This window comes from Plectropomus leopardus, chromosome 22, assembly GCF_026936395.1.
Source record: "Plectropomus leopardus strain MGB_pleo_1.0 chromosome 22, ASM2693639v1, whole genome shotgun sequence".
Lineage (NCBI taxonomy): Eukaryota > Metazoa > Chordata > Actinopteri > Perciformes > Serranidae > Plectropomus > Plectropomus leopardus.
In genome coordinates this window covers 5513259-5539848 of record NC_142197.1, presented here as the reverse complement: position 1 = coordinate 5539848, position 26590 = coordinate 5513259, and the positions used below count along the sequence as shown (strand labels likewise).

General features: G+C 42.8%; 1 protein-coding gene across 7 annotated transcripts in view; it reads left to right on the top strand.

The window, feature by feature from the left end:
• The window catches only part of LOC121961685 (uncharacterized), an 82484-nt gene that overhangs the window by 24281 nt on the left and 31613 nt on the right, over nucleotides 1-26590 (top strand). For 6 of the 7 annotated variants that reach the window (XM_088072623.1, XM_088072627.1, XM_088072622.1 and 3 more), the window contains 7 exons: nucleotides 3567-3632; nucleotides 10022-10205; nucleotides 12500-12949; nucleotides 14512-14994; nucleotides 18549-18701; nucleotides 22866-23066; nucleotides 25616-25692. In XM_088072623.1, coding sequence (XP_087928749.1) covers nucleotides 10076-10205; nucleotides 12500-12949; nucleotides 14512-14994; nucleotides 18549-18701; nucleotides 22866-23066; nucleotides 25616-25692 — 1494 coding nt within the window. In that variant the 5' untranslated portion in view covers nucleotides 3567-3632; nucleotides 10022-10075. The remainder of the gene's footprint in view (nucleotides 1-3566; nucleotides 3633-10021; nucleotides 10206-12499; nucleotides 12950-14511; nucleotides 14995-18548; nucleotides 18702-22865; nucleotides 23067-25615; nucleotides 25693-26590) is intronic. The other variant, XM_088072621.1, reaches the window with a different exon arrangement.

Sequence of the window (26590 nt, the reverse complement as noted above, 5' to 3'; positions counted from 1 at the left end):
GCCATATTGATCCCCCTTGCTTGCAGATTAAAGCATAAAGGGAGCTCTGTCCTGCCAGCGGGGGTCCCCAGTGACTCCGGAGCTCATTTCAGGGTCACAGAGTCCTTGCAGCCCCCTGACCCTAACCCCAACGTGAACACACACACACCGGTGCAGGACAGGACAGAAACCTTTCCAGGGATGAACCCCATTAAACAGGATTGGTCGGATGCTCACATTCACGGCTCATTATAGCTGACCCCGGGCTTTCTCTCTCTCAATCTGGGTGCGTTCCTATTCTGTCTCTGCCTCTAACCTGGCCAAAGCCATGCTGAGGTGGTCACACTCGCCTTTTGTTTGCCATTGATAGCTCGGACATTTGTTTGATTGTTTTCTGAACTGAATCTCCTCATCGGTTGTGTTGCAGTGCATTTTAGAGTTCCTGTGGTGTGCTTTTAAAGTTTTTGTCTAGGCTTTAGAAACTGTGCAGCTCTTTTGTCTCAAGGTTCGTTGGTTTATCGACAAATCCGGCAGCTGATTCATGTGTTGTGATCTGAAGCCCTGCTGCCATTGCTGCAGTGGCAGAGTTGAACTGAACACATTTACTTGAGTTGGAAGTTGACAACAGACAATGGACAATATATCAAATGGAGAATTTTTGCAGAGCTCCAGACCGTGACTATTTAGTTGCATTTTGAGACCACGGAGCACTACTGAGGTTTGCAAATACTAGAATTAAAGCTTGTCTATTTCCACATACGTCTATATGATGTGTGTTAGTGCGTCCTCAGTGCTGACCTCACCAGGATGCAGCTCTGATATGTTGCTCTCTGTTCAATGCCTGCTCCCTTAATTAAATGTTGATTAAATGCCTATTAATGTGGCCTGACTCACAGACAGGGTGTAATCAGGTGAAACAGAATTAATAAAACATCCCGTGTGCTGCTCAGGAGAGAAGGAAGGGCTCCCCTGAGAAACACGGACAGATGGCGGCAGCAATCACAGGAGAGAGAGGAGAAAGCAGAGTGGGAGACGGGATAAAGCAAAGACCAGCCACCACTTTGGTGATTAGTTCGAAATTGGTAATTTGATCTAGCCCCTTCCACCTACTCATTATTGATAAGGCCGACCATATTTCCCCCTGCTGGCTCACACCGGCACCACAGCACTTCCTGCCTGCCTGATTTCTGCCAGCCCACGCCACTTTGCTCTCAATGGATCTGACAGGAAGTGCCTTGAGGTGGGGTTTGCGTGGAAAAGGGGGGGGTACATGATGTCGACACACGCACAGTGGAAATCCCATCTGCTAGGAATCTCCCTAATCTCATCATCTTAATTGAACAAGGAAAAGGGGAGCAGCAATCACTTTAGACAAACTCTATATGGGATTATGTGTTGTATTTGTGATGATGGGTCAAATGACAATATCAAAAGCAGGAAGAGGCCGCAGAGTGATGCAGTTTTGTTTGAGCCACAACACTAGCTTTGGTTGTAGCATGTTTTTACAAATTGATATGATTCCGATTTATGCCATTTTATTCTTTATTGTCACCAAAGTAGTAAATTAATCAAACCATGTTTATTGAGATTAGGTTTATTTAGTTGCTGTTACTTCAACTTTGGATTGTATCACATGGTCTTCATCGGCATGTGAAAGTTTGTTCAGTTGTCATGGAATTGTAGATGTTAACATTTCTGCATTAAAAAATATATATATATATATATATATATATATATATATTTGAAGCATTGCAACTTCCATTTGCACAGCTTCAACTTGTGGTCTATGACAATGGCCCAATGTGACAGTTGGTCTTTGTAGTTAGTTATTTGTCCCACCCCTCCTCCACTGTGATTGGGTGGCTTGGCAAAAAATGACAGTGACGAGCGCAGCTTTACCAAAAGCTGAACATTTTTTATATGTCATTGAAATCTCCAAAACATGCAGCACCCACCACAGAGCAGACACTCAGCGTCACCTCATGCTGCAGCCGTTTATGGCATAGTGTAAATATGATGTGCTTCCAATTGTTGGTTGTTTTGCGCGAGTGGCGTTCTTCTTCCTTTGACATTTAATGGCAGACGAAAACACTTGCAGGCGTCAAGTCCAAAACAATTGCATCCCTAGTACGAACAACACTGGCGACAAAGAGTTTCATTACATTTTCAGAATTTTGGCATCGACTTTTTACCAATGTAACACTTCTCGTTTCATCCCTAGTACTTCATATTGAATAGAAATACTATTAAAAAAATAAATAAATTAAAAATATATTTTTAAAGGCACAATTTAGGTAATTTCTTTGTAACCTCTTAGAAAACGTAAAATTGACACAATATTTGCAACATTTATTTCTGTAATCATTTGAATTTTGGCCTCTTTTCTGTCCCTTATTTTCTGTTTCAGGTCACATAATTTCTCCACATTGTCCTGGGCCAAACCCCAGCCACTTCATCCTTTACTGTCTCAAAATGTACTTGATTTCACATTCAGCATATAATTAGTAACAACAAGGTCATCAGGCCGCAAGCACCCATGATTCACTGGGAAATTGGTCGTTATTCATTATTTGCCTGCAATTAAGGCTTTTATTAAGCATGGAGAGCTCGTGAGGTATTTCTGGCATAATGCGCATAATCATATGTGATGGGCTTTGTTCAATACAACAGGTACGCTCTAAATGAAGCCAGCAGACAAAGGCAGTGAGACGGCCAGGCCTGACGCTGCCCTCTAGCCTCTCATAGTGGCACTGAATGGGTTTGAGTGTCTGGCACAAGCTGGCAGAGAGCTCCACACCAGTGCACTCCAAAGGAAAGGGAAACACACACACGTATACACACATCAAGCTCCATTGTCCTCCCACCCTGGGAGCCCCCTTGTCAACCCACTCCGGTCTGGGGTTACAGCCCATGAATGAGGGGTGAGTCCTGGGAGGATCTGCTCTCTTGCTCCCTGGAGTGGACCGACTCTGGAGCTGACTCAGGGCTTCTGAGAGCTGCCAGAGGCCGCAAAGAGAGATGGATGAGCCGCTCTGCTGACCACTGGGCATCGGCTTGTGATGTGTCTCCAGTGATTGATGAGTTAACACAGCGCTCCCTGCTCCACGGGTCAAACTGATGCACCCTCACCATAAAACCACCATACTGTCCCGAGGCAGCTACATGGTAAAGAGAAAGGGGAGAGTTAAGGAGCAGACCCTTTGTAAAGTGAGCAGATGTTAGAGAGCGGCTGCGTGGGAGAGCAGACTCCATCATAGCAGCTCAAACCACTGGAAGAGTTTCACAGCAGCTCAATAAGCAAGACGGAGGGGTTATTAATGCACTGGTGGGGGTTAAATGTCTCTGGAGAGCCCTCTCACTGTGTGGCTTTCTGTCTGTTTTGACAGGCATCAGTCATTGTTCTCTGTTTGGGGGCCCACGCAGACACTGAAAGTAGTTCATATTTGAACTCTTTTCATTGATCAATCTTCATCTGTGTGTGATTAATCTGGTTGTAAATTTGAATGTGAACGCTATTGTACCCTTTTTCTGTAATTAATGCTTTTTTTCATATATATGGTTTCTCTTATTTCTTTCTTTTCTTGCAGAACCCCATTTATGTGTCTTTTGTCAGCAAGGCCATCTTGTGGGATAGAGGACTCCGCCACTACACAGTGAGTGCACAAATACTATTTCAACTATAAGGAACACTTAACGCCCCAACTGACCATTTTTATATCAGTTACTCATCCCACATTATGCTAAATTCAGATAGAAAACTTTAATGACTTTCTTGAATGCTTCAACGTTAAACAAAGAATCCATAAACTTTGAAAATTCTCGATGAATTGAATTAAAAGGAAGCAGGAAGCACATTTTGTTTTTTGTACTGATGCGTGCAGTGTGTGTGAGCCGGTAATGTGGTAGGCTTGTAATAACAATTCATTTCATTATTGATAAGTCTGTCAGATATTTTTTTGCAGTTCATGATCAAAAGTAGACATGCACCGATTGCAATTTTCTTCGTCAATTTCCAATTTTGTAAAAGTCTGGGTGTCCGCAAACCTCCCTTTTCATTTTGTGTATGTGTGTGGGTCCCTTTTTAATCATTCTGTGCCCCCCCTCATTTTTGTGGATGAACACAGTGCAGGCAGAACTTGTCATGAGTTCCTTTTTCCCTTAGCAGCAGTGTGAGTTGCAGGGTAGATGATTGATCTGTTGATACGGTTAGAGCCAATCAGATCAGATCAATGGATTAGAAGAGTAGCTGCAGACTTTTAGACCTAACAGAGTTAATGATTAAGTTTCACTCTCAACGCACCTCGCTTTCTGCTCCGTCTGTGCCCAAAGAGCCCTCTGTGCTCCGAGAGTGTGATGCAATCAATAACTTATTTGTTATAAATATTCCAGTAAGGCTCTTACCAAAGCTATCTAATCAGCACGTGGTGTTTTAATAGTGGCGAGCTGCCATGAATAAATGAATGTGTGGGAAACCCTCCAGAATTGGCTATATATATATGGCAAAAATGGCAATTACAGTTTGCTGGAAGTGCATGTTTTGTCTGACTAACCATTCAAAACCCAATATTCAAGTTATGATAATGAGTCAGAGAAAAAGCAGCAAATCCTCACATTTGATAAGTTCAAACCACCAAACGGTTGTTTTTGTTTTTCTTTGACAACACAAATTAATTAGTTATTAAACTAATTTCACTGATAGAAAATGTCTTAAGTTCTAATTCAATAAAAATTCCCAAAATAAACCAAATCTCAATAATCTTGCCTTTCCTCCACCAAGTGAAAAGAAACACACACACTCATCTTTCTCTCGTCCAACACTCAAAAGTCCCCACCTCTCCCCTGTGCTGAAAAGAGTCTGGGAGTGGATGTGCCACAATTAACAGTGTGGTTGCCATGGGGACAGCAAAGTTGTGTGGGCTGGCTTCCTGTCTTGGCCTCTGGTTAAACAAACAAGTAAAGTCGGCAGACAAAGACGCTCGCTGGTCCTTACAGCCTCATTTACATCCTCAACTGCCTTCAGCACTTCTGCATTCAGCAAGTTCATCAGGCCGGGCATCACCCTCCGCATCACCCTCCATCTCTCCTCTGCTGCTATATCTAATAAATCACCAGGGCATTGTGATGGTGAAACTGCTCCCGTCATACAGAGAACACAACTTTTACAACAAGTGTGTCCCTGTCTAAACAGGCAACAAGAGCCTGTTGACCCAGCAGTCCGCTTTATATAGGTGTCAAAGCTTGGCACTGTCACCCAGGACACGAGCTGCAATGGGACAGTCCAGGTCAGAATGCACAGGTGCCCAAACAAGCCAACAGAGCTGCGCAGCTTCAGTTTAAAACTTAATATATGTGTTTGTTTGGTTTTTTTTGCAAGAGGAGTTCAGCAAAGGTTTTATGGCTTTAGTTCTTTTCTTAAATAGTGAGTGAATCCTCATTACTCTCCACACGTGACCAGTCTGAAGACTCTTGACGATACACAGCAGACACACTGTAGCACTAATCGCTTTTTAACACAGGTGGACCATGCAAGACCACCAGTATGGTCCTTTTAAAGAGAACTCCACCGATTAAGCATTTTATAACAATGTCAGACTCAAGATGAAAGAGTAAAAAAGGGATCAAATATCTGGTTCTCACTTTTCTGCTGAGAACTGCATGTGCACAGTATTAGTACGTTACATGTCTCACAGTACATGTGAGAAAATAGTGTGGGTAAAGACAAAGTTCATAAGCTGAAGTGCAATTGAGCATTTCAATTGTCCTGGAAACAGGAGTTTAAATGTATGGTGTTATAAAATGTGGGTGAACTATGTTTTGCACAGTTTGCTGAAAGTTTTAAGAGCAAGGCAGATAAAATGGGGTCATTTTTCATGAGGTCAATTAACTTAACTAGTTTTTGTTGCTATTTGATATCCGCTAATAAATAAAACACTTTGTAGATACAATTTGTATGTAGATCTCTGACCCACTTACCTGATCAGGCAAGTACAAAAAAAAAGGGAACGATAAACCCTGCTCACACAGCTCCCTCGGGAGCCACAGTGGAAATATTACATAAGCAGTAGTACTCCCCAACACCTGCACACAGACTGGGATGTGTACAGTGGGTGAAGTTCCCCTTTAAATGAAGTGTTTGAATACTTCTTCCACCACTGTATGTAATGCAGTCCTGTCACTCTGTGCTGTGTTGTGTTGTTTCAGGATGTTGGGGCTTCAGGGGAAGAGTTGCCGTGCCCTCTGGGGCTGCGATGGCCTGCAAAGGGGGGTCATTGTCTAACCATCGAAAGTAGAAAGTTGCTCTGAATGCTAAGCTGTATCTGAGCCTGGCTTCTGACACGAGCTGATAATCAGATTTACTCCCCTGAATCCGCCGGACTCCACAATGCGCCCCACTGTCGTCGTCCCCCGCTTCGCCTCTCGCCAGCCCCCTCACCAGCATCCCGACCCTTCATCCACACCCCCTCTTCCCCCGCAGCAAAGCTAATTACACCCCGCAGAAACACAAATCTCCATGATTTAAAAAGTCACTTTTTTTCAGGGGTTTAACCTTGTTAGGGCCTAAGCCTGGCTTTCTTGTGCATCAGCTCTGTGAAGAATTCTCTGTTCCTGCAGACACTGGGACATAGACACACTTCTGTCTTTGCTTGTAGTCGTCCGCCTGTCAGAGGGTTCACTCAGAGGCAGTGTAATTAAGTGTGTGTGTGCTTGTGTGTTATGTTGCATATGTGTGTGTGTGTGAGTTTAGAGGTGAGGGGGGGTGAAGGAGCACACGCAAGTCTGTCCTCTGTCGGCCATCTGGGACTCTGACTAACTAATAGACTTCCTACATTCATCGAGCAGCGCTTCTTGTACATCTCAATCAGGGAGCCGTTGACCACAAACAGGCCCGTAATGACATTAGCCAGCTCTGGCTGTGTGAGGACAGCGTGTGGGTTGCCTGACGCCAGGAGGTCAGCCTGTTTCCTGGGGGCCTGCAGGGGCCCGAAGGAGCCCACACGAGTGTTATGGGTGTGGACAGAAACTACATTATTACATACTGTCTTTAATGGACATGCTGTCCTATGTGACATGTTACAGTAACGTTACTCCCAGTAATGTCCATTAATGGACAATGCAGCAAACTTATGTTTTCTTTTGAATCAATATTTTAACTGTATATTCTTGAGTTTCTCTAAATATTAGATTGACGCTGAAGTGTCAGCAAACAGTACACAGCCCTCAACATGTGATGCATCTTTATTAGGGCTATGTGATATGAAGACTTTTTTTTGTCCGAAGATCGGTGGTGTGAACGTGAGCTTGAATGGTTGTCTTCTTATGTGTCAGCTCTGTAATAGTTCAGGAACTATCAATATATCAATTAAAATCTCAAGACCCAAGTTTTAATTAAACAGTTATCCCTTAATGAAAGTATTTTTTCATCAGTATGTTTTGAAATAGGGCTGGGCGATGTGACGGAAACCACAATTTACAATATTTAGACTAAATACCTTGATATCAGTCTTGCAAAGATAAAAGGTTGACTATTTGTACGTCACACAGACATAATGACTAAGTGGGTATATAATGTAAGGCTCAGCCCTATTTGACATATGAAATACTCAAATTGATAAACTGATTAAACTAAACTGCCATTACTTATCAGACAAAACTCTTCACGCATTCAAAGCAAAAACTTAAAGAACTCCTTGAAGGTCTACAAGTGTTGCAGAAGTTTCAACTTTCAGACTTTTTCCCTTCTCCATGCATCTTGGAAATCAGTGAAGTTGTGTAAGAAATCACTTTGGTCAATCAAAGTGCTTGACCTAATGTAAGAAATTAATTGAAATGAAAGTTAAAAACAAAAAGAACAAAGGAAAAGATCAATTGTAGAGGATTAAGATTAGATGAAATAATCAAAATAGGGTAAGAAAAACAGTTACAGTGCAATAAGGTAGGAATACAATCACCTATTTTGTCATTAACCCTTTAATGCCTGTATCCACATCAGTTGTCTTGTGTTGCATTCAACATTGAAACCCCCAAAAATGGTTCAGTTTCTTCTAAAAACACAGGAAAACCCCCCACAGTGAACAGCTTGGCAAGAAATATCACGCAAACTACAAAAAATAAACTAAAGGTTACGAGGTAATGATCTGAAAATAAGCTGGGGGAATTGTTTGATAAACAAGGAAAATAAGTCAAGAAAAAAAATTCTCTAAATTTTATAAATATTTTTTATGTATAATTAATCCTCTCAATTATATATATTTTAAAATTATCTTAATTATATAGTTTAAAATTATTTTACTGGAAAAAATGTGTTTTTCAGCACTTTATTGGGGTCAGTAGTTGTTAAAGAAAAGACAAATAATAAAAAGGGATTAAGAAATGTTTAGTGTAATGTGATAAACATCAGGTGTCACCTGCTCTTTCGGGGTGGATCTCTTACAGAAAACTCTTCACTGTGACCGTATGTGATAAGAAACAGGACACGCAGCTTTGTCCTGTATTGTACGATTGTGTTTGCGTGTGTGGATGCATTAAAAGAGCTTTTGCGTGGGCCGTAATGACACAGACCTACGCTAAACATTCATGCCCGGACCTGCTCTGCAGAAAGGTCACGAGTTTGATGACACCAGCCGAGTCTCATCTCACAAAGCCCTCCTCAGCCCTGTGACAGGTAATGAGGAGGCCGTAGGGGAGGAAGAGGAGTGATGAGGAAGGAGGGACCCCATCAGCGGCTCTTGTTCTGCTGTTTCTACCTCGCTTCTCCCTCTTTACATCACAAGAATGCAAATCTTTAAAGCCTCCAGATCTGAGAGAAGGGAATCAGTGGAGATGGTGCAGGGATTTAAAAGCTGATCCTCCCTGTGTGAGTCACAGACAGTGACCCCACCTTCCTCCCCCCCTTTCTCCCCCCTTTCCCTCTCTGTCTGAAGGTCTCCTGGTTCATCATTGCGCTCAGACAGATGTTGTATCTGTGCATTTTCTCTTTTGTTTTTCATTGTGTGTTAAAAGGGTGAGGGGGCTGAACTTTGTTTTAGATGAAGCTTAAATCCAAGGCAAATAAAGCCCTGCGTCTGTGGGCCATCTATTACAACTGTTTGCTCTCTAAAGGCCAGAGAGCGACTGAATGAGTCACTGGCACTGAGACTGTACGCTGGGATGGTTTTCACTGGTTGGCGTGCTGCCGGCAGCCTGCCGTCCCTCCACATTTCCAATATTGACCGTCCTGCCTGCTTTTATCTTCAGCGTCCCGACAGTGTACTCTGAAGAGTTTTATCACCCTTGAGATAATTTTCTGCCTACTCTCTTTCAAGGAGGGCTGTGGGTTTAGGAGGGCAGCTTGAGTTACTGGGGAGGTGTGATCTGTTTTAACAACACAAGGGGGCAGTGGTGGCGCCGTGCGTCATTTGAATTCTCCACTAACAGCACAGCAGAGTCTCTTATTCAGGCTTTTATTTTGTAGTAGTAAGGGACACAGATGTTTATCACTGACTTTTATTTTGTATATTGATTGATGTATCTGACATATTTTCTTGGATCAGAAGTAAATGTCAATCACTGCAAAGTGTAATAACAAGAGAGCATTGTGAATATAATGCTTATTTTATTTTATTTTAAAAAAGTGTTTATTTTATTTTTTTATTCATCTATTTCAAATGATTCAGTAATGTTTTTGTTGTTTTTATTATTTTAAAAAAAATTGACCGATTTCTGTTTTGTAACTATTTGTTTGTGTTTTGTTTTTACTTCTTTTTGACTGGTCTAAAGTTGTAATTTATTGACTTTAATTTTTCTTAATGTAATTGGATTTTTAATTTTTATATTTATTATATATTATTTATATTTGTTTAATTTTTGAAAATGCTGACTAATGTATAGATTTGAACTTTTTTATATTCACTTAGCTTGCATTTATTACATTTTATTTTATTTTACTTTATTTGCTTTATTTTATTTAAAATAGCAGACATTTCATATCAAAACATACTGATAGCAGTTTTTCTCTCTAATTTTACACTATACTGAAATTTTTTCTCTCTTTCTTGTCTTCCAGGCCCCCGATCGTCCAACTCATCGTCCCTTATTTTGTCAACGGTTCTTATCTCACATGAAAACTCGTCCTGAGGACCTCAGACCTCCTTGTTTCCTGAGCTCCAAGTCCAGACCACAGCCTCCATCTCAGGGGAAGACGCCAAAAACCCACACTCTGACTACCCCAAAGACACAAACACTGGAGGGTGAGGCTTATCAACAAAACACCTGGTGCTTTCACACCATCACAGCCACAACAGGAGGAGGGCGCTGGCTCCTTTTGACTCTGCAGCTCTGCTCATTAACAGTTTTTCTCGCCTTTTCTTCCTCTTCTGGAGCAGTGGCAGTAGAAGCCACCAAGCTCGTTGTTAGCTCTTAAGCTCTCTCTGCGGTTGTGTTTGGTTAAGTGCAAATCTCCTCTCTGGCGAGGAAGTGCCCACAGCGCCGCCCTCCTGGTGATCCTCTGGTGGGAATGAAAGGCCCGGGGCCGGGAGACCTGCCGCTCCTTTCAGAGCCCGGCTTCTGATGTGAAGGCATTTTTTTCCAGCATGCACCTCAGTGCCACAGCAGGGCACTGCTTTCACTATGCTGCTGTGTGTGTGTGTGTGTGTGTGTGTGTATGTACACAAGTGTGTGTGTAGCAGGAGGGGGGCATTTCTCAGCACTGGGGTCTAATACTAATTATTCTGCCATATGGTGGTCGGCTCCCTCACAATCGTCCTTAACCCTGCTCTCTGAAGAAACGTGCTGCACCCTACGCCGTGGCTTTGCACTCTGACACGTCATTCATATGCACATCAGCGCACACACACATACACATGCACCAGTTCATGTACACTTGTGTGCGTGCGTGCATGTGTGTAACAGATGGGAATGGCAGGGCATTGTAAGAGGAGGCAGTGCAGAAATGTGCTCTCCAGTGCGTTCTCTTTATCCCCCTGTGCTGACTCCTCTTGGTGGCAGACCCCCAGAAAACAAGAGCAGATTGTCTGACACCCTCCACCCCCCCATCACACACACACCCAACACACACCCGCTCAGTGGTCAACAAAAAAATAGGAGGAGAGAGAAAGGAAGGGGTTTGCAAAGGCACAGGAGGAAGAATGGAGGAGGCGAAAGGGAAATGGGCGTCGCTGGAAGGAGTTGATGTTTGTGGAATCTCAGAGGGATGAAAGGAAATGTTCAGCAGAAGAAAAAGGAGTTGGAGAAGGGGAGATAATGAGTAATAAGAAAGAAAGATGTGTAAAACAAGTGCTTTGCAAATGAGTTGAGTTATACACTCCAAAGTGCCAAAATGGTTAATTAAGACTTTGTAGTATTAAGTCATTTATCTAAAAAAAAATGTATGAAAAAGCCTTTTTTAAAAAACTGTTTTATATTGTTGTGGCCTGAATATCTCCAAGTTTGGACAGCTGCGTGGACAAAACAGATTAATTAAATATGTCTCCTTTGGCTCATGGAAATGTGGGACATTTCTTCACTGTTTTTGTAAAAGTAGCCTCAATTTTAAAAAAAAATTAGAACAAGGTTTTTGGTCCATCCAACATCCAAAATATTAATAAGATAAATGATTCGTCTGTCGGGTTAGTCACTGCGTTTTTAGATGATTGAGCTTATTGGAATATGACTGAATGTTGTGTTGAAGGAGCCTAGAGCCCAAATTACCATAACCATCCCCAAAATATTTTATGTGCCCAATCAAATGAAAAACAAATCAACCCAAGTGCAACTGACATTTATGAAGCACTTACTCCTCAAAAAATTTAGGACACCTGTGGCTGATATGATATTTTGCATACAAGCTCCCTACCCTCAGGTCTGATTCTTATTGTGAATATTGAGTTGGAAACAGGCAGCTGCTCCAGCGGGGCAATTTCTCGCTGCCTTTGTTAGCAGGCCGACTCACCCAGCAGGGAGACAAACGTTTGCATCGGGACTGAGCGAAGTGGGAATAAGGACGTCACAAGCAGACTTTGGCAGTTATAAAAAATGACCTACACCATGTTGGCCGTTGAAAAACAGTCTTTGTTGAACAGTGAAAAGTGGCGTCTGTATGGCTTTGGGTCTGACATCAACTTTAGTTAGCTGAACCAATATTTAGAGTCTATTTTTAAATAGCACTCTGAATGAAATACTGTTTATCTTAAACCTAACCAAATTGGCTTGATTTTTGTCAAAAAAATGGGAAGAAGGCAATGAACAGCGAAAGAAGAAATTACCCATAAATTAGTAAGAAATTATTCTCAAGTACCAAAAATTATCTGAAAACTAGTTTAAAAAAAGTTAATCCCCCCCAACAACATCAGAATGACCATTTAAAAGTGCTTTAAAATGTATAATCGCCCTTTTCCCATGTTTCAGAAAAAAAAAATTAAACCAATTTGTTCAAAGGTTTAAATACTTTAAAGGGTTTGAAAGGGTGTTTGAAAGCAGCACAAGAAATGTGATGATGCTCTTGGGTTTCAAAGGGTTAAGTGGTTTGTTTTTGTCTTTCTTGAAGGTCACTTTCATCTCAATCTGGACAGAAGAAGAGAGGGTGTGCAGATCACAGCGAGGCGCTCCGCTGTTGTTGTCCCCTGTCCTCCACTCCCTGCTGCTTCACCATCATCCACCATTAATCCAACACCTCCCAACCAAAACAACCTCCACCCCGACTCTGCGAGACAACAAAGCAGGCCGAACACTGCGCCAGTGTCTCCCTCCCGCCCTCATCCTGCTCCAAAGGAAGAAGATGAAGTTCACGAGAGGGAGGGAGCACCACAACCTGCTGTGGTGTCCATCACAGAGTCCGACTGGAAGCTGCAGCTTGACCCTGTTGGACCAGAAGGCTCACCACCGCCGACCTCCACTCTCTCACACGGGTCTCTCTCAGACTTAAGTCGTCCACCGTCCAGCCTGTTCAGTCGCAGCACTGACCTCGCCAGTGGCCGGAGCAGCGTCCTGTCTGCGGGTAAAACTTCAGCTGTCACGGTGGAATTAGCATTAGCTGTAGCCTCCTTCATATGCATTTTAGGAAGCACAAAAACTCTTTCATGTGAAATGTCCAGTACGACTCTAACTTTGAAAGATAACATTGAATTCACTCACAATAAGAATATGATCGAGAGGGTAACGTTTCAGGATCTTTAAAGTTAGGCTAAATCCACAGTGATATATTTAAAAACACATAACTATTGCTACATTCATGCCTAGCGTCCACACTACTCTGGCACTTTAGATCCCCTAAAATGGAGACCTTGGAAATACCTCTGACTCTGTTTTAGTTTAATAACTCTGGGGTTGTGTTTTATTCACTTGGGTCTTAACAGTCATGACGTGTCAAGCAAAAACATTATAGCTGAGTCTACATACCGTCAGTGATTTTATGCATCTGTGTGGGTACAATAACTCCTCTCTTATTGACCTATCGCCAAGTCCCGCCCCCTTAAGCCTAACACACACTAAAAGCTTTTTAAAATATTAACCGATGTAGGAAATGTGAGACATGGCACACATGATGACAAATAATGACAGATTTAACAGTTGTCTTCTTACAGAGTGTGGTGTGCGACAAGATGACCAACACAGCACACCACACACTAACAGATTTCGTTCATTTTCGAGTCTCGCTGTTAGCTACCTGGTACATCCATTGTGTTAACAATTTCTGTCCAGCTCCTCGCCTTGTCAGTTGGATCGTGGTATGTTTTACAGAACACATACAAACACTCAGCAAGTTGGTTCTCCATTTCTGAGGTCCATCTCACTTTATGCTTTGTGTTTATCACCGTTGTTGTGCACCTGTCTTCAGTCATCTTGCTTTCTGATTGGCTATTGTTCCGTTCCACATGACAATCCACAAAGTGTGTGCTCGGCTAACCTCGGTCTTCATTCTTAACACACCTCACACCACAAGAAAATCTCGCATGATGATCTTTAGAGCCATCAGATCATCGGGCCTTCGCTGACTTTGGTCAGGAGGGGGGAATCGGGCCCAAAATTGCAATTATCTTGTAGTGTGTACCCCGCTTTTGCTCACTCAGACAAACAATTTGTGTACTGCCTAAACTAACAATGGTGGCTGTCAGTGTCAAAAACATATCCAAAGATGTGATGCAGAATTTTTGGGGACAGAAACTTCTTATTTCACACCGAAGAGGGTCTTCACTATGCTGTAGTGTTAGCGTTAGCCAGCTTCTGCTTTCTTTGTAACATTACAGCGAAGTTAATGTTAATGGTTTTCAGTTGAGTGGACTTTGACCACAACCTTTTACTATAGTAAAAGTACTATGTTCAAAAAACAAAAACATAAAGATCAAGTTGAAGTGATGACATGATTAGTTAACATTACGAAGCTGAAGATGACAATAACATTAGCTTTTCTAATAGTTGGGAACTTTTATTTTCACTCAGATTTTGTGGACACTCAGCTTTGATATAATATGTGCATTCTTACTATTTCAAGCCACATTTCCAGAGACTTTAAAGTGGAAAACACTGTCTGCCCTCTAAATTTCCTCTGTGGTTTTGCAGCAGATATCGGGAGCTCAGACCCAGAAGACAGCGTTTGTCTCTCGCCGCTCCAGCTTTGTCCTGTGATGAAGACACCTGTGGCTTTTTCCCCTCCAGCAATATCCAACCCTCTCCAATCATCCACGAATGCTACGGCCACCCCTCCACTCTGTAAACCTCTGTTTGGCCAAACCAAACCCCTCTCACCTCGCCCAGCCACAGCCATCTTCCCTCAATTAGTGAAACCCCTGAGCAGGCATCAGAGCGCCAAAACAACAGAGAATCTCCACCTAGATGTATCTGCTGATCCTGGTCTCCACCCACCCTTGGACTCCGATCGTGGCCTCGTCACCCTGGCGTTCCCCTCCACTACTTGGTCTTCCTGCCCGAGTCCACAGAGCAGCACTCGCCGCCCAGGCTCAGGACCAAAGCTGACCCCCTCTGCATCAGATCGGCTGGAGTCTCATCATTGGCCTGTCCTGCCTCCTATCTCCCCTGTCAGAGGTGAGAAATGAGCTCTGCTGGTCACATATGGACCGTTCACACCCTCTCCCCGCCCGGGGTTACGCTCATGCTCGTGGTCTTCAGGGCCCAATTGTCCTGAACATGGCTGGACATCCACACATACACAAAGACACAGAGGATTCAAAGCCTGCCTCCATAGTGAGGTGTTATGATGCTCCTCCCCCATCAAAACATCGTGAAAGCGTTGCTGTCAGCCTGTTTTCCCACCTCCTCCCACCCCATAATAAATAACGCAGAAAGCTTTTCTTTTTCTTCTAAATCACCAATAGAAAGGAGAGCTTTTGATGAAAAGCTGGTACCGTTTGATTCCCTGTTCAAAGGCGTGAGGCCCCAACAATAGAGTCCGGGGAGCCGATCTCGTGTGCCGTGCCTCTCAGCTTCGGCTCCCCCGTGCCTTCGCTATTCTCTGGGCTATAAGAGGGAGACGTGTAGCCGATGGTCATAAATCCACACTGACCACCGCTCGCTGACAGCAGAACACTGAGGAGGGCCGCCACAATAGAATACCTCCGCAGCTTTCCTGCGGACGCTAATTTACCGTTCCCAATGGGGATAAAGGACGGGGCCACTGACATCTGACTCCTCCTGGAACTTTATGAAAGAAAGCAAACAATGTGGAAATTGTGTAGGGATTTTCTCTTTTCTATCAGAGACATCTACTGTTCTCTGTGTGGTGCTGTACTGCGGGGGGCCCATGCTGTATCGGAGCACGCTGTTCTCTTCACGGCAGACACAGAGCGAGTGTCACTGGTTCATTTATTTCACTGCAGATGGAGACAATTCAAGCTCAATGAGGCCTCAATGAGGCAGCGTGTAAAGCTTAAAGAATGATTTTTTTTTTTTTTTCGAGTTGGGCCTATTTTCAAAGTTTTGGTCATCATTTTTAGTCGTCATGATAACATTTTTCTCACTGAAATAATGTGGAACATAGCAACATCGCCTCAGTGAAGTGCGTCAGGGAAAGAAACACAACAACCATTGCACAGACTGGACATTTTAATCACTTTATTTGGAGGTAAATCCAAATCTATGTTCCTGTGAGCTGCAAATTCACCACTTCTTCACTTTACAGTGCAGTCTCTTTCTCCCTCTGTGCTGCTGCAGTATGTTGCAGCTGCAAAGACTGGTGTGAAAGTCAAGACTGCTCACTCTGCAGCAAAATCTGGGGACCAGAATGCCCCCATCTATACTGCAAGAAAATAAAGACTGATCAGCTTGAAGCAGACTCAGTCAACTGAGGGGTCTCCAACTGATGTTTCAGTTCTCCACCTTTAAAGGGGCAGCCCTAGACAGCGGTGCAGAGGCCAGACCTTTGGTCGGGTTGTTGCAGTTTGAACTCAGTGATCACAATGGGCTGATAGCCAGCGGTAGAGCCTGTAGTGGTTGGAAGTGCATACATATGTGAAGGATTATTTGTGTTTGCTCCATGACACCCTTTCACCTAGTTGTATGAAAATGGGGTTTATAGTTTTTTCATAATGCTGCTGATGAACAAACAAAAAAAAAATGAAAATAAAACAACTAGATGGGTTGGTCCATTTTTTCAGAAGCAAATATGGTAAGATAATATTTAAACCCTATGTATTATGCATACTGTATATTGCCAATGGGAGTCTCTCAACCCTCTGAGCCCTTTCTGACCCCCATCATGTTTTTTCCAGATACTCTATAATCCATAGAATGACCCTGAGCTGACCTGTTTTGAGCAACATCACCAGAGTGTAACTGTCCCGGACAATGAAGCGGGTCACTGTCCCGGCCCGGCCTGGCCTCTCCACTTTGGGCCTTTTTAGCCCGACGCTGTCACCAGGAAAAGAGGGCCACAGACACACAGAGACAGCCTTGTGTGCCTCTCACTCTGTCATATCAAACTCACTGACCCTCCACCGCCACCTTTAACCTCCCCGAAAAAACTCAGCACAGCCCTCCTCGTCTGCTGAGAATGACAGCTGAGTTGACAGCAGCAATATGCTTTGAAGTGTCAAGTCAAGTCCCTCCATTGTCTCTGTGAGTAGAGCGCCGAGCCGCTCAAGTGCACAATGGTGCAGCGGTGTGTGCGCGCCGTTGTTCACATACTTGACTGTGTGAGGGCGACGTCATGTGTACATTTAAACTTGTCCATGTGGGCAGACACCGAGGAGCTGAGTTTGCCTTTTCCTTTTAGAACCTCCGTATATATTATCCTTTTGTCCAGGCCAAGCTGTTCTGCATTTCTAATGTGAGAAAAGCCTCGACAAGCCTCTTTCAGGACGACCACAAAACACGCCACCCAGTGAAACACTTTCTCTCGCTAATCCTCTGGTTTCTAAACCAGGCACAGTAAAACAGTTTTGTTTTGATGGTTTGAGAGGAGATAAGTAATTAGTGATTAGCCTGACAGTTTTTACCATTCCTTTGAGTGAGCTCTGTGGTAATTGGAGCTTAAGGAAGGAGTTTTGTGTTTATTGAAGGTGAGATGAGACTACTTTTGCCCCAAAGGTCTGACTGTAACGCAGCGCTGAGACCTTCATTCCTCGCCTGAGGGGCTTCACTCATGGAGGTCCCGGGTTTGTGTGTTCCACTTGTCAGAGTGAAAAACCTGGAAGGGACAGGCTTTAACTAAACCCACAACAACATTCAGCTCAGATTCATAGTCTGATAGCTGCACCAGGAACATACCCCCCCACCTCCCTCCCCAAAGGAGCTTTCCTTAGCTTTCGGCTACTGTGAAATTCTTTATTTATTTACATCGCATCAGTGAACGGTCCGATCTGCATCCATGAAATTTACCAAAATCATAGCAAGCAGATAAAATTCAATTTGATGAATTATTTATTAATATATATATAGCGATAAGATTATGATTTTTTATTTTATTTTAATGTATTTTTTGCTTAACCCTTTAACCCCCTGGAGCAGCATCACTTTTTTTTGTGCTGCTTTCACATGCCTTTCACATTTATTTAAACCTTTGAACTCTGAGCACATTGTTGCAGTTTTGTTAAAAAATGTGAGAGAAAAAAAGACTATGACCAACTTGGTGAGAAATTTTCCACAAATTGCAAGAAATTAGATGTGTTTTTAAAAAAACTAGAGAAAATGTTGAGATTTAAAAAAAGAGCTTCCAAGAACATTTACTTGTTTTTTTCAGCGTTTTTTTCTTCTTCTTTATAATTTTTTTCTTAATACTAATTTTAAGGTAATTTTCTTGTTCTTTTCGCTAATTTACTAATGTCTTGCTATTTTTTTTCTTCTTTTGTTGGTCATTGCCTTCCTCCCATTTTGCCACTTTGTAAAAACAAGTAAACCTGTTATTTTTGGTAAGAAAAATAAAATATTTAATCATCCTCAAAGAAAATAATGTGACTTTCACGAGTTGCCCCTCGTGCGCTGTGCTCATTTAGTTCTCCCAGTTGTTTTATTTTTCATACACCTCTCTGCTGTTTCCTATTATTTCCTAATGAAGCAACCCACTGTGCCCACGTGTGCTCTAATCGTCATCATCATTGTGTTTATCATCGTAACATAAAACACCCACTCTGTGCTGTTTGCAGGCCGCTGTGGCACAGCGGCGTCTCGCTGCTCGGAGCTCAGCTGCAGTCAGTCTCATGTGTTTGATGAACTGGAGGCCATCGCCCCTCGATCCGCTTCCTGTCCGTCTCTGGATGAGCCATCAGATTCATCTGGTAGCCCTTCACCCGACACAGGTACACACACAAAACACACACAATTTGTAACAGAAACAGAATAACTGACTATATAATAATCACATTCCCATCAGCCTCAGCTGTACTTTGTTAGGAGTGTAGTTTAGTCCCGTGATGAACATCATACCTGCTAAACATCAGCATGTTGACATTGTTGTTAAGAGCATATTAGCATGCCAATATTTAGCTTAAGGCACCTCACAGAGTAACATTCTTAAATTGCTGGTTTTTGTCTGATTAACAGCCCAACACTAAAATGATTTCAATTGACATGATAGAAAATAAAGAAAACCATGAAATTATGGGACTTTTGCCTGATAAGTGACTTAAAGCTGTAGTCTGTCAAGTGTTTACAACAAACATTTTGTCATATTTGCTGAAACCGTCACTATATTCACACAGTATTACATGAAACAGATAATCTGTGAAAAAAATGATGTTCCTCTTACTCTGCGTACTACTTCTAATGACATTTATGGCTGTAAAACAACCAGTCAGAGCCGAGGAGTTTCTAACTCAGCTGTCATAACTGCCAGGTTTGTGCCATACTTATTGTTTAGTGTTTGTTTGTTGTTGCTTCCGTATCTTTGCAGCTTCCAGTAACGTCTCAATTAGGCATGCTCTCCCTCCTCTGTGACTTCTGCCATGTTACAGACAGAATGGGCTTATCTGAGCGCTCACTGTGTCAGCTCTTTGTGTCAGCCCATGTTGGCCAACAAAAGCAGAGTAAATGCAATGTGTGTGTGTGCACGCCTGTGTTAGATGCCATGTGTAAATGTGTGTGTGTGTGTGTCCTGGAGGTTGTTCAGCGAGCTGCTGAAAGAGACATTAGCCAATGAAGACTTCCTCCACCTCCCTCATACTCGGCTAATCCCCGACAAGGTGTTTAACCTGCTTGCTTGACCCCAAACCTCCATCTGACCCCAGTAACCTTTGCCCCGAGGATGTGGAAGGATCAGGGTGCCTGCTGCTATAGCAACCACAGCTTGATAAAATCAACTCAGGGCTCAAGCCAAATGTGAGCTAATGCTCCAGACAGATTTTTATCAGACTGACATGAAGCAGAATTTACATTTGTATAGAATGAGGCTGATTTAAAGCTTCACTGAGCAGGATTTTTATTGAAACATACAGATATGTTATCAGCCTCAATCACAAAGCTGCAGAGCTGAGAATAATTCATCTACAAATACATATGAGGACCAAGGTCTTGTGTTTGATTGTAAAAAAGTAAAAAATATTTGCAGGCTGCTGAAGCGTCAGTGAGCAGGTAAGAGAGCGCAAAGCAGACACCAGCGGAGACACAGGCGGAGGATGAGAGCGGAGCGAGCACTGGCGAAGAATGAGTTTTTTTTTTGTTTTTTTTTTTAGCGTGACTAGTGGCACCCCTCCAGTGCATGGTGCTCTAGGGGACATCTTATATCGCCTTTGCCATGGGCCGCGTTGGACAGTATATTTCCTCCTTATTCACTGATGATCTAAATAGGTCCCTCAATGTTTCTCCTGTTGCCTTTTTTAAAACAACGCCGCCCGGAGGGTCCAAAAAGTGGCTAAATAGCGATAAAGTCGGCATGTTAGTGGTCCTCTCCTCCTGTCACACTGGGACCTTAGATCATCTTGTTCGTTTGTTTTCGGACTTGGAAATGTTGTTTTATTGTATAACATCCGTAACAGTGTCCTCTACACTACAGTGAAAACATTGATTGACGTACAGATTGAGTTTTATAAGCACATTACAGCAAATGACCAATGCTGGAAACTGTGAAAGTGAAATTAAAAATTAATTTGGTGTTAGGCTGGTAAAATACATGAAAGATTTGCATTTGACTTTTGATAATTTGTTCATGAGGACATGTGACTTGTAGGACATTAGAGCTGACTTGAATATACATAAAAAACAGCTCTATGCACATTAGCATCCTGTGTGACGTTTACATAAGTCACTGCATTAATTCCAGGTATATTTAACCCAGATGCTGTTAAACAGTTACCTTTCTTCTTCAAATGTCATCTTTCTAAAGTATGACACATCTGAATTAGAAGTGTGTCCATGTTCTTTTGTCTCTGTCACTCTGTGTGGGTGGTAACTGGTGTGTCCAACACCATATTCACGAGATTAGTCATTTGTTATCTGCCACTGTGTTTGCTGAGTGTCTTTCAATCTCATGGCTACCTTTGGCTAATGATGGACTAATACCGGGCCTAACTGAAAGTGTGTCTCGTCACATTGTGTCACACCCGCAGTTATCCCTGGGATTTCCTCTCAACGACTCCTTAATTTATCAGCCGCCGCAACAGTTCCTTTTTTCTCACCTGAGGGATTACTTAACCAAGCGTCAGTGCACCCACATACATGTGTGACATCCCAACTGAAAACACTTCACAGGAAAGTGTGTGTGCAGCATGGACATGTTACATAATTCAGTTAAAACAAACAGAAAATCATCTGTCTAAGGAAGTTTTTCTAATGTAAAGGGCTTCTCCAGAGCTTTTTGGGATGTGTTTGTGTGTGTAGCGGGGTACCTGCAACAGAGCGTGTTGTGTGAAATCCCCTCGGAGAGGAATGGCAGCTCCACACCCAGCCAGCGTGGGCCAGGGATTTGCATGGGCAGCGAGCCACACTGTCACTGATCCGCTTTTAATTGGGTGTGACGGTGAGAACTTTGGAGCCTGAGGGAGGAGGACGGGGTGGTGGTGTGAGTTGCTCCAGGATTGAAGGGGTTCGGGATCGTGCGTGTGGAGAAGTTAGTGTCATTTGAGGTCATTTGATAATCCAGTTCAACAAGTCATTCCATGTAATTTTGAGTTATTATTTTTCAAAGGTCAACAGTTGCAAATTTATTTCAGAACATCTATGAATGGTTTTTGATTCTCTTATTACATGAGGGGAATTTCCCTGTATGTTATGATCTTCTAGGACTTGTTAATCATCGTAAACATGTTTACATTTGGAAAAAAGTGCTCTTGTTTTTATTCAACTTTTAACAATGGCTGTAGGGATGGTAATGTCAGTTTGTTGTGTGGTATGTCAGTCTGTTTCTTTGGTCTGAGCTGAAATATCTCAACTTTTAGAAAGGTTGCCATGAAATTTTGTACAGACTTTAGGAATCCTACTGACTTTGGTGATCCCCTGACCTTTCCTTAATGAGGTTGACATTAATTGAAATTTGGTGCACACATTTCCGCTCCCCTCTGGATAATTTGCAAAAACTTTGATGATCTCTAGAAGCTCAGACATACATTCTGCATTGAAAGTCCACTGTGGTCACGCTGAGGCACACACATTCACAGGGTTTAACGACTTCTTTCTGCCGACATCCAGTGAGCATGAAACCAAGGTCTGGAGTAAATGTCTATCAAATATCCTACTTAAACTGTGGGGAGGCAGCAGTGGCAGGCTTGATAGTGTTTTGGACTGGACAGGAGTTTGAAACAAGAGTTTGGAGCATGTGCAGTTGGCACCTTTACAATCCATACAGTACGCACAGATACAAAAAATGGGCTGCATGTAGACGTAGTGCTCCATACTGGATGTTGAAATTCATGCAACTTTGACCAAAGTCGACCCTCGCAAACACGCAGAAACTATGAAACGCCCCTTAAAAGTCCCCCTAAACTTACTGTGTCCTTCTGTTTATGTCCCTTAAAATTTCTGACCTTTACTATACTGACTTGTATTTGTGCAAAGTTTGTCACTAGAGAGGTGTTGTCACATTCCTCTACAGAAAGGGGTGATGTCTGTGCACCTCCCTAAAATCTTAAATTCAAATGTTCACCGGGCAGCTAGGTCATATATGTCGCTAATTTGAAAGCCAGTCACTGTATATTACAGGAAACACATGTCAATAGGGGACCAGAATTTGACACAACACTAACAAAGACACCTTAAACCTCCAGTGCAGAGCGAACATATTAGAACAGAGAGCAGAATTAGCATTAACATAGTAAAAGTTTTCACAGCAAACATGGCAGTGCATGCAGTTTTTGGTTGTAAACTAGAACAATGTTAACACACTGTAGCATCATGGAAGATTTTATTTTATGTGTTCTAATGATTCACCAATGCAATAGCAAACCAGAATTTACACTGTCATCATTTGTTCTGTGCTGCAGCACTGCAGGGCATTTTTCTAGTATGTAACACTGTGTAGTCTCCCCCTGCAGAGCTGTCTCCTGGCTTGGCAGTGCTGACTGTGGGCTGTGACTCAGGGAATTTGGGCTCCCTGTCCCGCGTCCAGCTGCTCCTCCTTGACCGACTGGAGCCTGACATCCTGCCGAGTCCCTTCGATCAGGACGAGGAGCTCTCACTACAACACGACTGGTCTGATCTGAGGATGCAGTATGATCCAGGATTGACTCCAGCAGGTATGGAGGAATATATATATATATATATATATATATATATATATATATATATATATATATATGTATGTATACATGTTGTTCAAAGAGAGGGCCCTAAATGCAACAATTCCACATTTGACAACTAATGATGACAACAAACTTCTCCATGCAGAACCAGTATCCATTTTCTCAGTTAGACAAAAGTGAATTTCCAATTAAATGAGAGAAACTGATGTTCCTGGAAATCTGAGGGCAAGCAACACACACATTTTAAAGCTGGGATTAATCATAATCCAACAAAAACATCCAGATACCATCAGCTTGATAATGCCAGGAGCCAAAAAGAGGAAGTTCAGTCTAGAAAGACAAACTTTTTTTCCTCTCTAACTAATGAAACCCCTTTTAGTCAAAGTATCTGTGATTTATTAGTGATCCTGAAAATCATCACTTGTGATTTATTTGAGTGTTTTAATGAAGTCGACTGTGACTGACAAGCAATCTCAGTTCACTGAGCGTAAACCTCCCACTCTGACAAATCTTTTTGACAGTTTGAATGAGATCGTTTGATAAGCAGAAACCGTCACTTTAATAACAGGGAGCAGTCAGACAGGTGTGTCCGTGTGTGTGTGTGTTTGTGGTGTTAACACACATGGCAAAACAGTGGGGAAAAAACATAACAGTGTAGGTGTGTTTTCTCGGTCCGCGGCCGGCCTTGAGAGTAAGTGATGCCTTTATGGCGTTAAGCGGCTTCCCTTTTAACAAGCTGTGATACCGCCTCTCATCTGCTCCCAGGCATGCCGCTGCGAGCTCTTAACTGCTTTTTCCCGAAGGTGTGGCAGCTCAGAGTGAAGGTTTGTAGGGATATCAGGATGTGCCATATTAATAAAGATCAAACCGCTGGAGTGGATCATTAACTGGGAAAGTCCGACTAAGATATCAGGAGACACTTAGAACCAAGCGTTGCATACATAACAGTGGATAAGAAACAGACGAGTGTTCAGAGAACTCATTCAGTCTCGCGCCAGTTGTTTATAGACTGATAACACGTCGCTGAGTGAGATAAAAACTGCAGACGTTTAAAGGTTCAGTTTAACCAAATTACGAAGGAATATTTCTCACTGAACTTTAGTGTTACACGGATAGTTTATTTTTCCAGGTTTTGAGATATTTGTCACTGAGATTTCTGCCTATGTTCCAATACAAAACACCCCAATTCTGTCATCAAAAAGGTGTGATGGGAGGGAGGGAGGATGAAGGGCTCTGATGCTGTTCGACAATTCGACAAGTTGAGGCATACACACTTGAAAGCACCGATGGCAGCACATATTTGCTTAGTCACTTCGTTGAAAGCCAGTCAGGACGTTTACAGGATCTTAGAAAAAGTTGAGTTACTGTGTTAGTACGACTAAAAATGGACCATGTAAACATGTTTCTCTGACTAAATCGATTTTTTTTTAAAATCAGACTAACACACCCAGCTAATTATTGGAAGTCGAGCTATTCTGTCATGTAAAAACTTTAGTAGGACTTTAACTGGACTAGGTGGTCTGCGCATGCTCCTTGTTGCTGGGGTGCTGCAAAACGGATCACAATATATTTGAATATTTTCTCCTCTTAACCAACACAGCAGCTGATAGAGGTAGCAGTAAACCAGCAACTCCGCTGCTCAGAATTCTGTTAAAGAAACTTTTTGTGTTTCAAACAAGTGCAACATCATGAAGGCTTTTGAGACAGAACTGCCCAAAACTTTACTAATTTTAATTTTATTGTTTCTTTTCTTTCTCCATAACTGTAGCTTTTTATGCTCCTATGAGTGTGTCATCTTTCAGAACAGATGTAAACCTTTGCTTTGGGATGAGACTTTGTGCGAATTAGTTTGTGCCTTTATGTGACTTTACCTTTACTTCAGATAATCCACAGACCTCACTGTGAATGGTTTGAAATGGTGTGAAAAGTCTGTGGATTATTATTCAGGGAAACAGACACAGGAAGAGGTATTGCTGTTCCAATAATCTTAATTTTATTGGCACGGCTGCAGAAATCTCAGAGGCTGATATCTCAAAACCTTTACATAAAAAGAAAAATCTATTTGCAGGTTTCTCTAGAGGTAATTGAGAAAATGTGTTTTTTAAAACTGATGAACCAGCAAAAGAGAAATATGATAACCACAATTGCTTTGTTTTTTGGCATTCATGCATCTGTGCCACCGACGTTTACAACCAGAGTATATCTGTCTAAGTTTGCTGGAAGCTTGTCTTTCCTCTCCCTGTGTCTCCAGAACAATGTTTGCACCTGGCACGCTTCTGTAGACAGGTGCTCCTCTGGGTTTTGTTGCTCTATTTTTTGCCATTATTTGCTCAGAGGTTAAGAGCCATAATTGGAACTAATACACGACATTACTCATATCTGTGCACACACACTCAAGTACAAAAGAGAAGTGCGTGTAAGTGTGTGCCGGAGGCTAACACTTATGTACACACATGCACAGGCACACACGGCCGCCTGCCTGCAAACACACAATCGCTTCCTCTGCCTTCAGCTTGACGCTGTGTCTTGTGTGGTTTTGTCAGGTGTTCTGAGGCCCCTCACAGCTGGCAGCGTCTCTGAAAGGTGCGACTCCGCAGGGAAAGTCCAGGAGAACAAATCAGTGAGTGCCACTGCCTCTTGTGAAACTGCTTTTCACTCTCTACCCCCCTCCTCCGTTCATCTATCAGATTTCCTCCAAAAGCACCACTGCGTCTTGTCGTGAGCAAACACTAGACCTTCAGGAATCAACTCCTGTCAGACAATAACCCCGAACCTGGCGCACACAGTCACCCTCCTGCACAAAGACCCCCTTTTTACAAACTTGAACTGGCATGCATTTATAACTGTCATTCCAGCAAGACGAGCCAAATTGTTGTTGATAATTGAGACACAATAAAACAGAGGGCACGCGGCGTGCAGCAGGTGTGTGGTTAATCAGTCACGGGCTGCAGGAGGGGGGAGGCCTGACTGTACAGGAGCAGGCAGGCTTTTACACCAGCTCATTGCTCTGTCGCAGGGGGTACACTCGGCTAAACGCCCTGCACGGTGGGATTCTTTCAGAGGATGCACCAGCACTAGGATCAGACAGGGGTTGAGGGGTGAGGGGTCAGGGGGGGTAAACAGGGTTTGTGCATGCTGGGCTGCAGTGGAATGGACGCAGGTGCTCCACGTGATCTACGATTAATCTCCCCTTTATGACGAATGAGAGAGGGCCCCTGAAAAGCATGAATGAGACTCATAAGCCCCCTGCAATTATGCCAAACCACAATGACGAGCTGGAGTGCTCCGAGCAGGCTTCATACAGCCATTTGCATAATGCACCTCACTGAACCAAGTATCCACACACTGGATTATTTATAAAGAGGAGAAGCTGATAATAAACCAGTGGTATGTTTGGAGTGTGGAGGAGGGAAATCTGCTGGTTCTGGGTCAAGAATGTTTTTAATCACTGTAAATTCCCATTTGGACGTTTTCTTTCAGGGATTTCTCCAGTGTTCTGCAACAAAGAAACCCAGGAC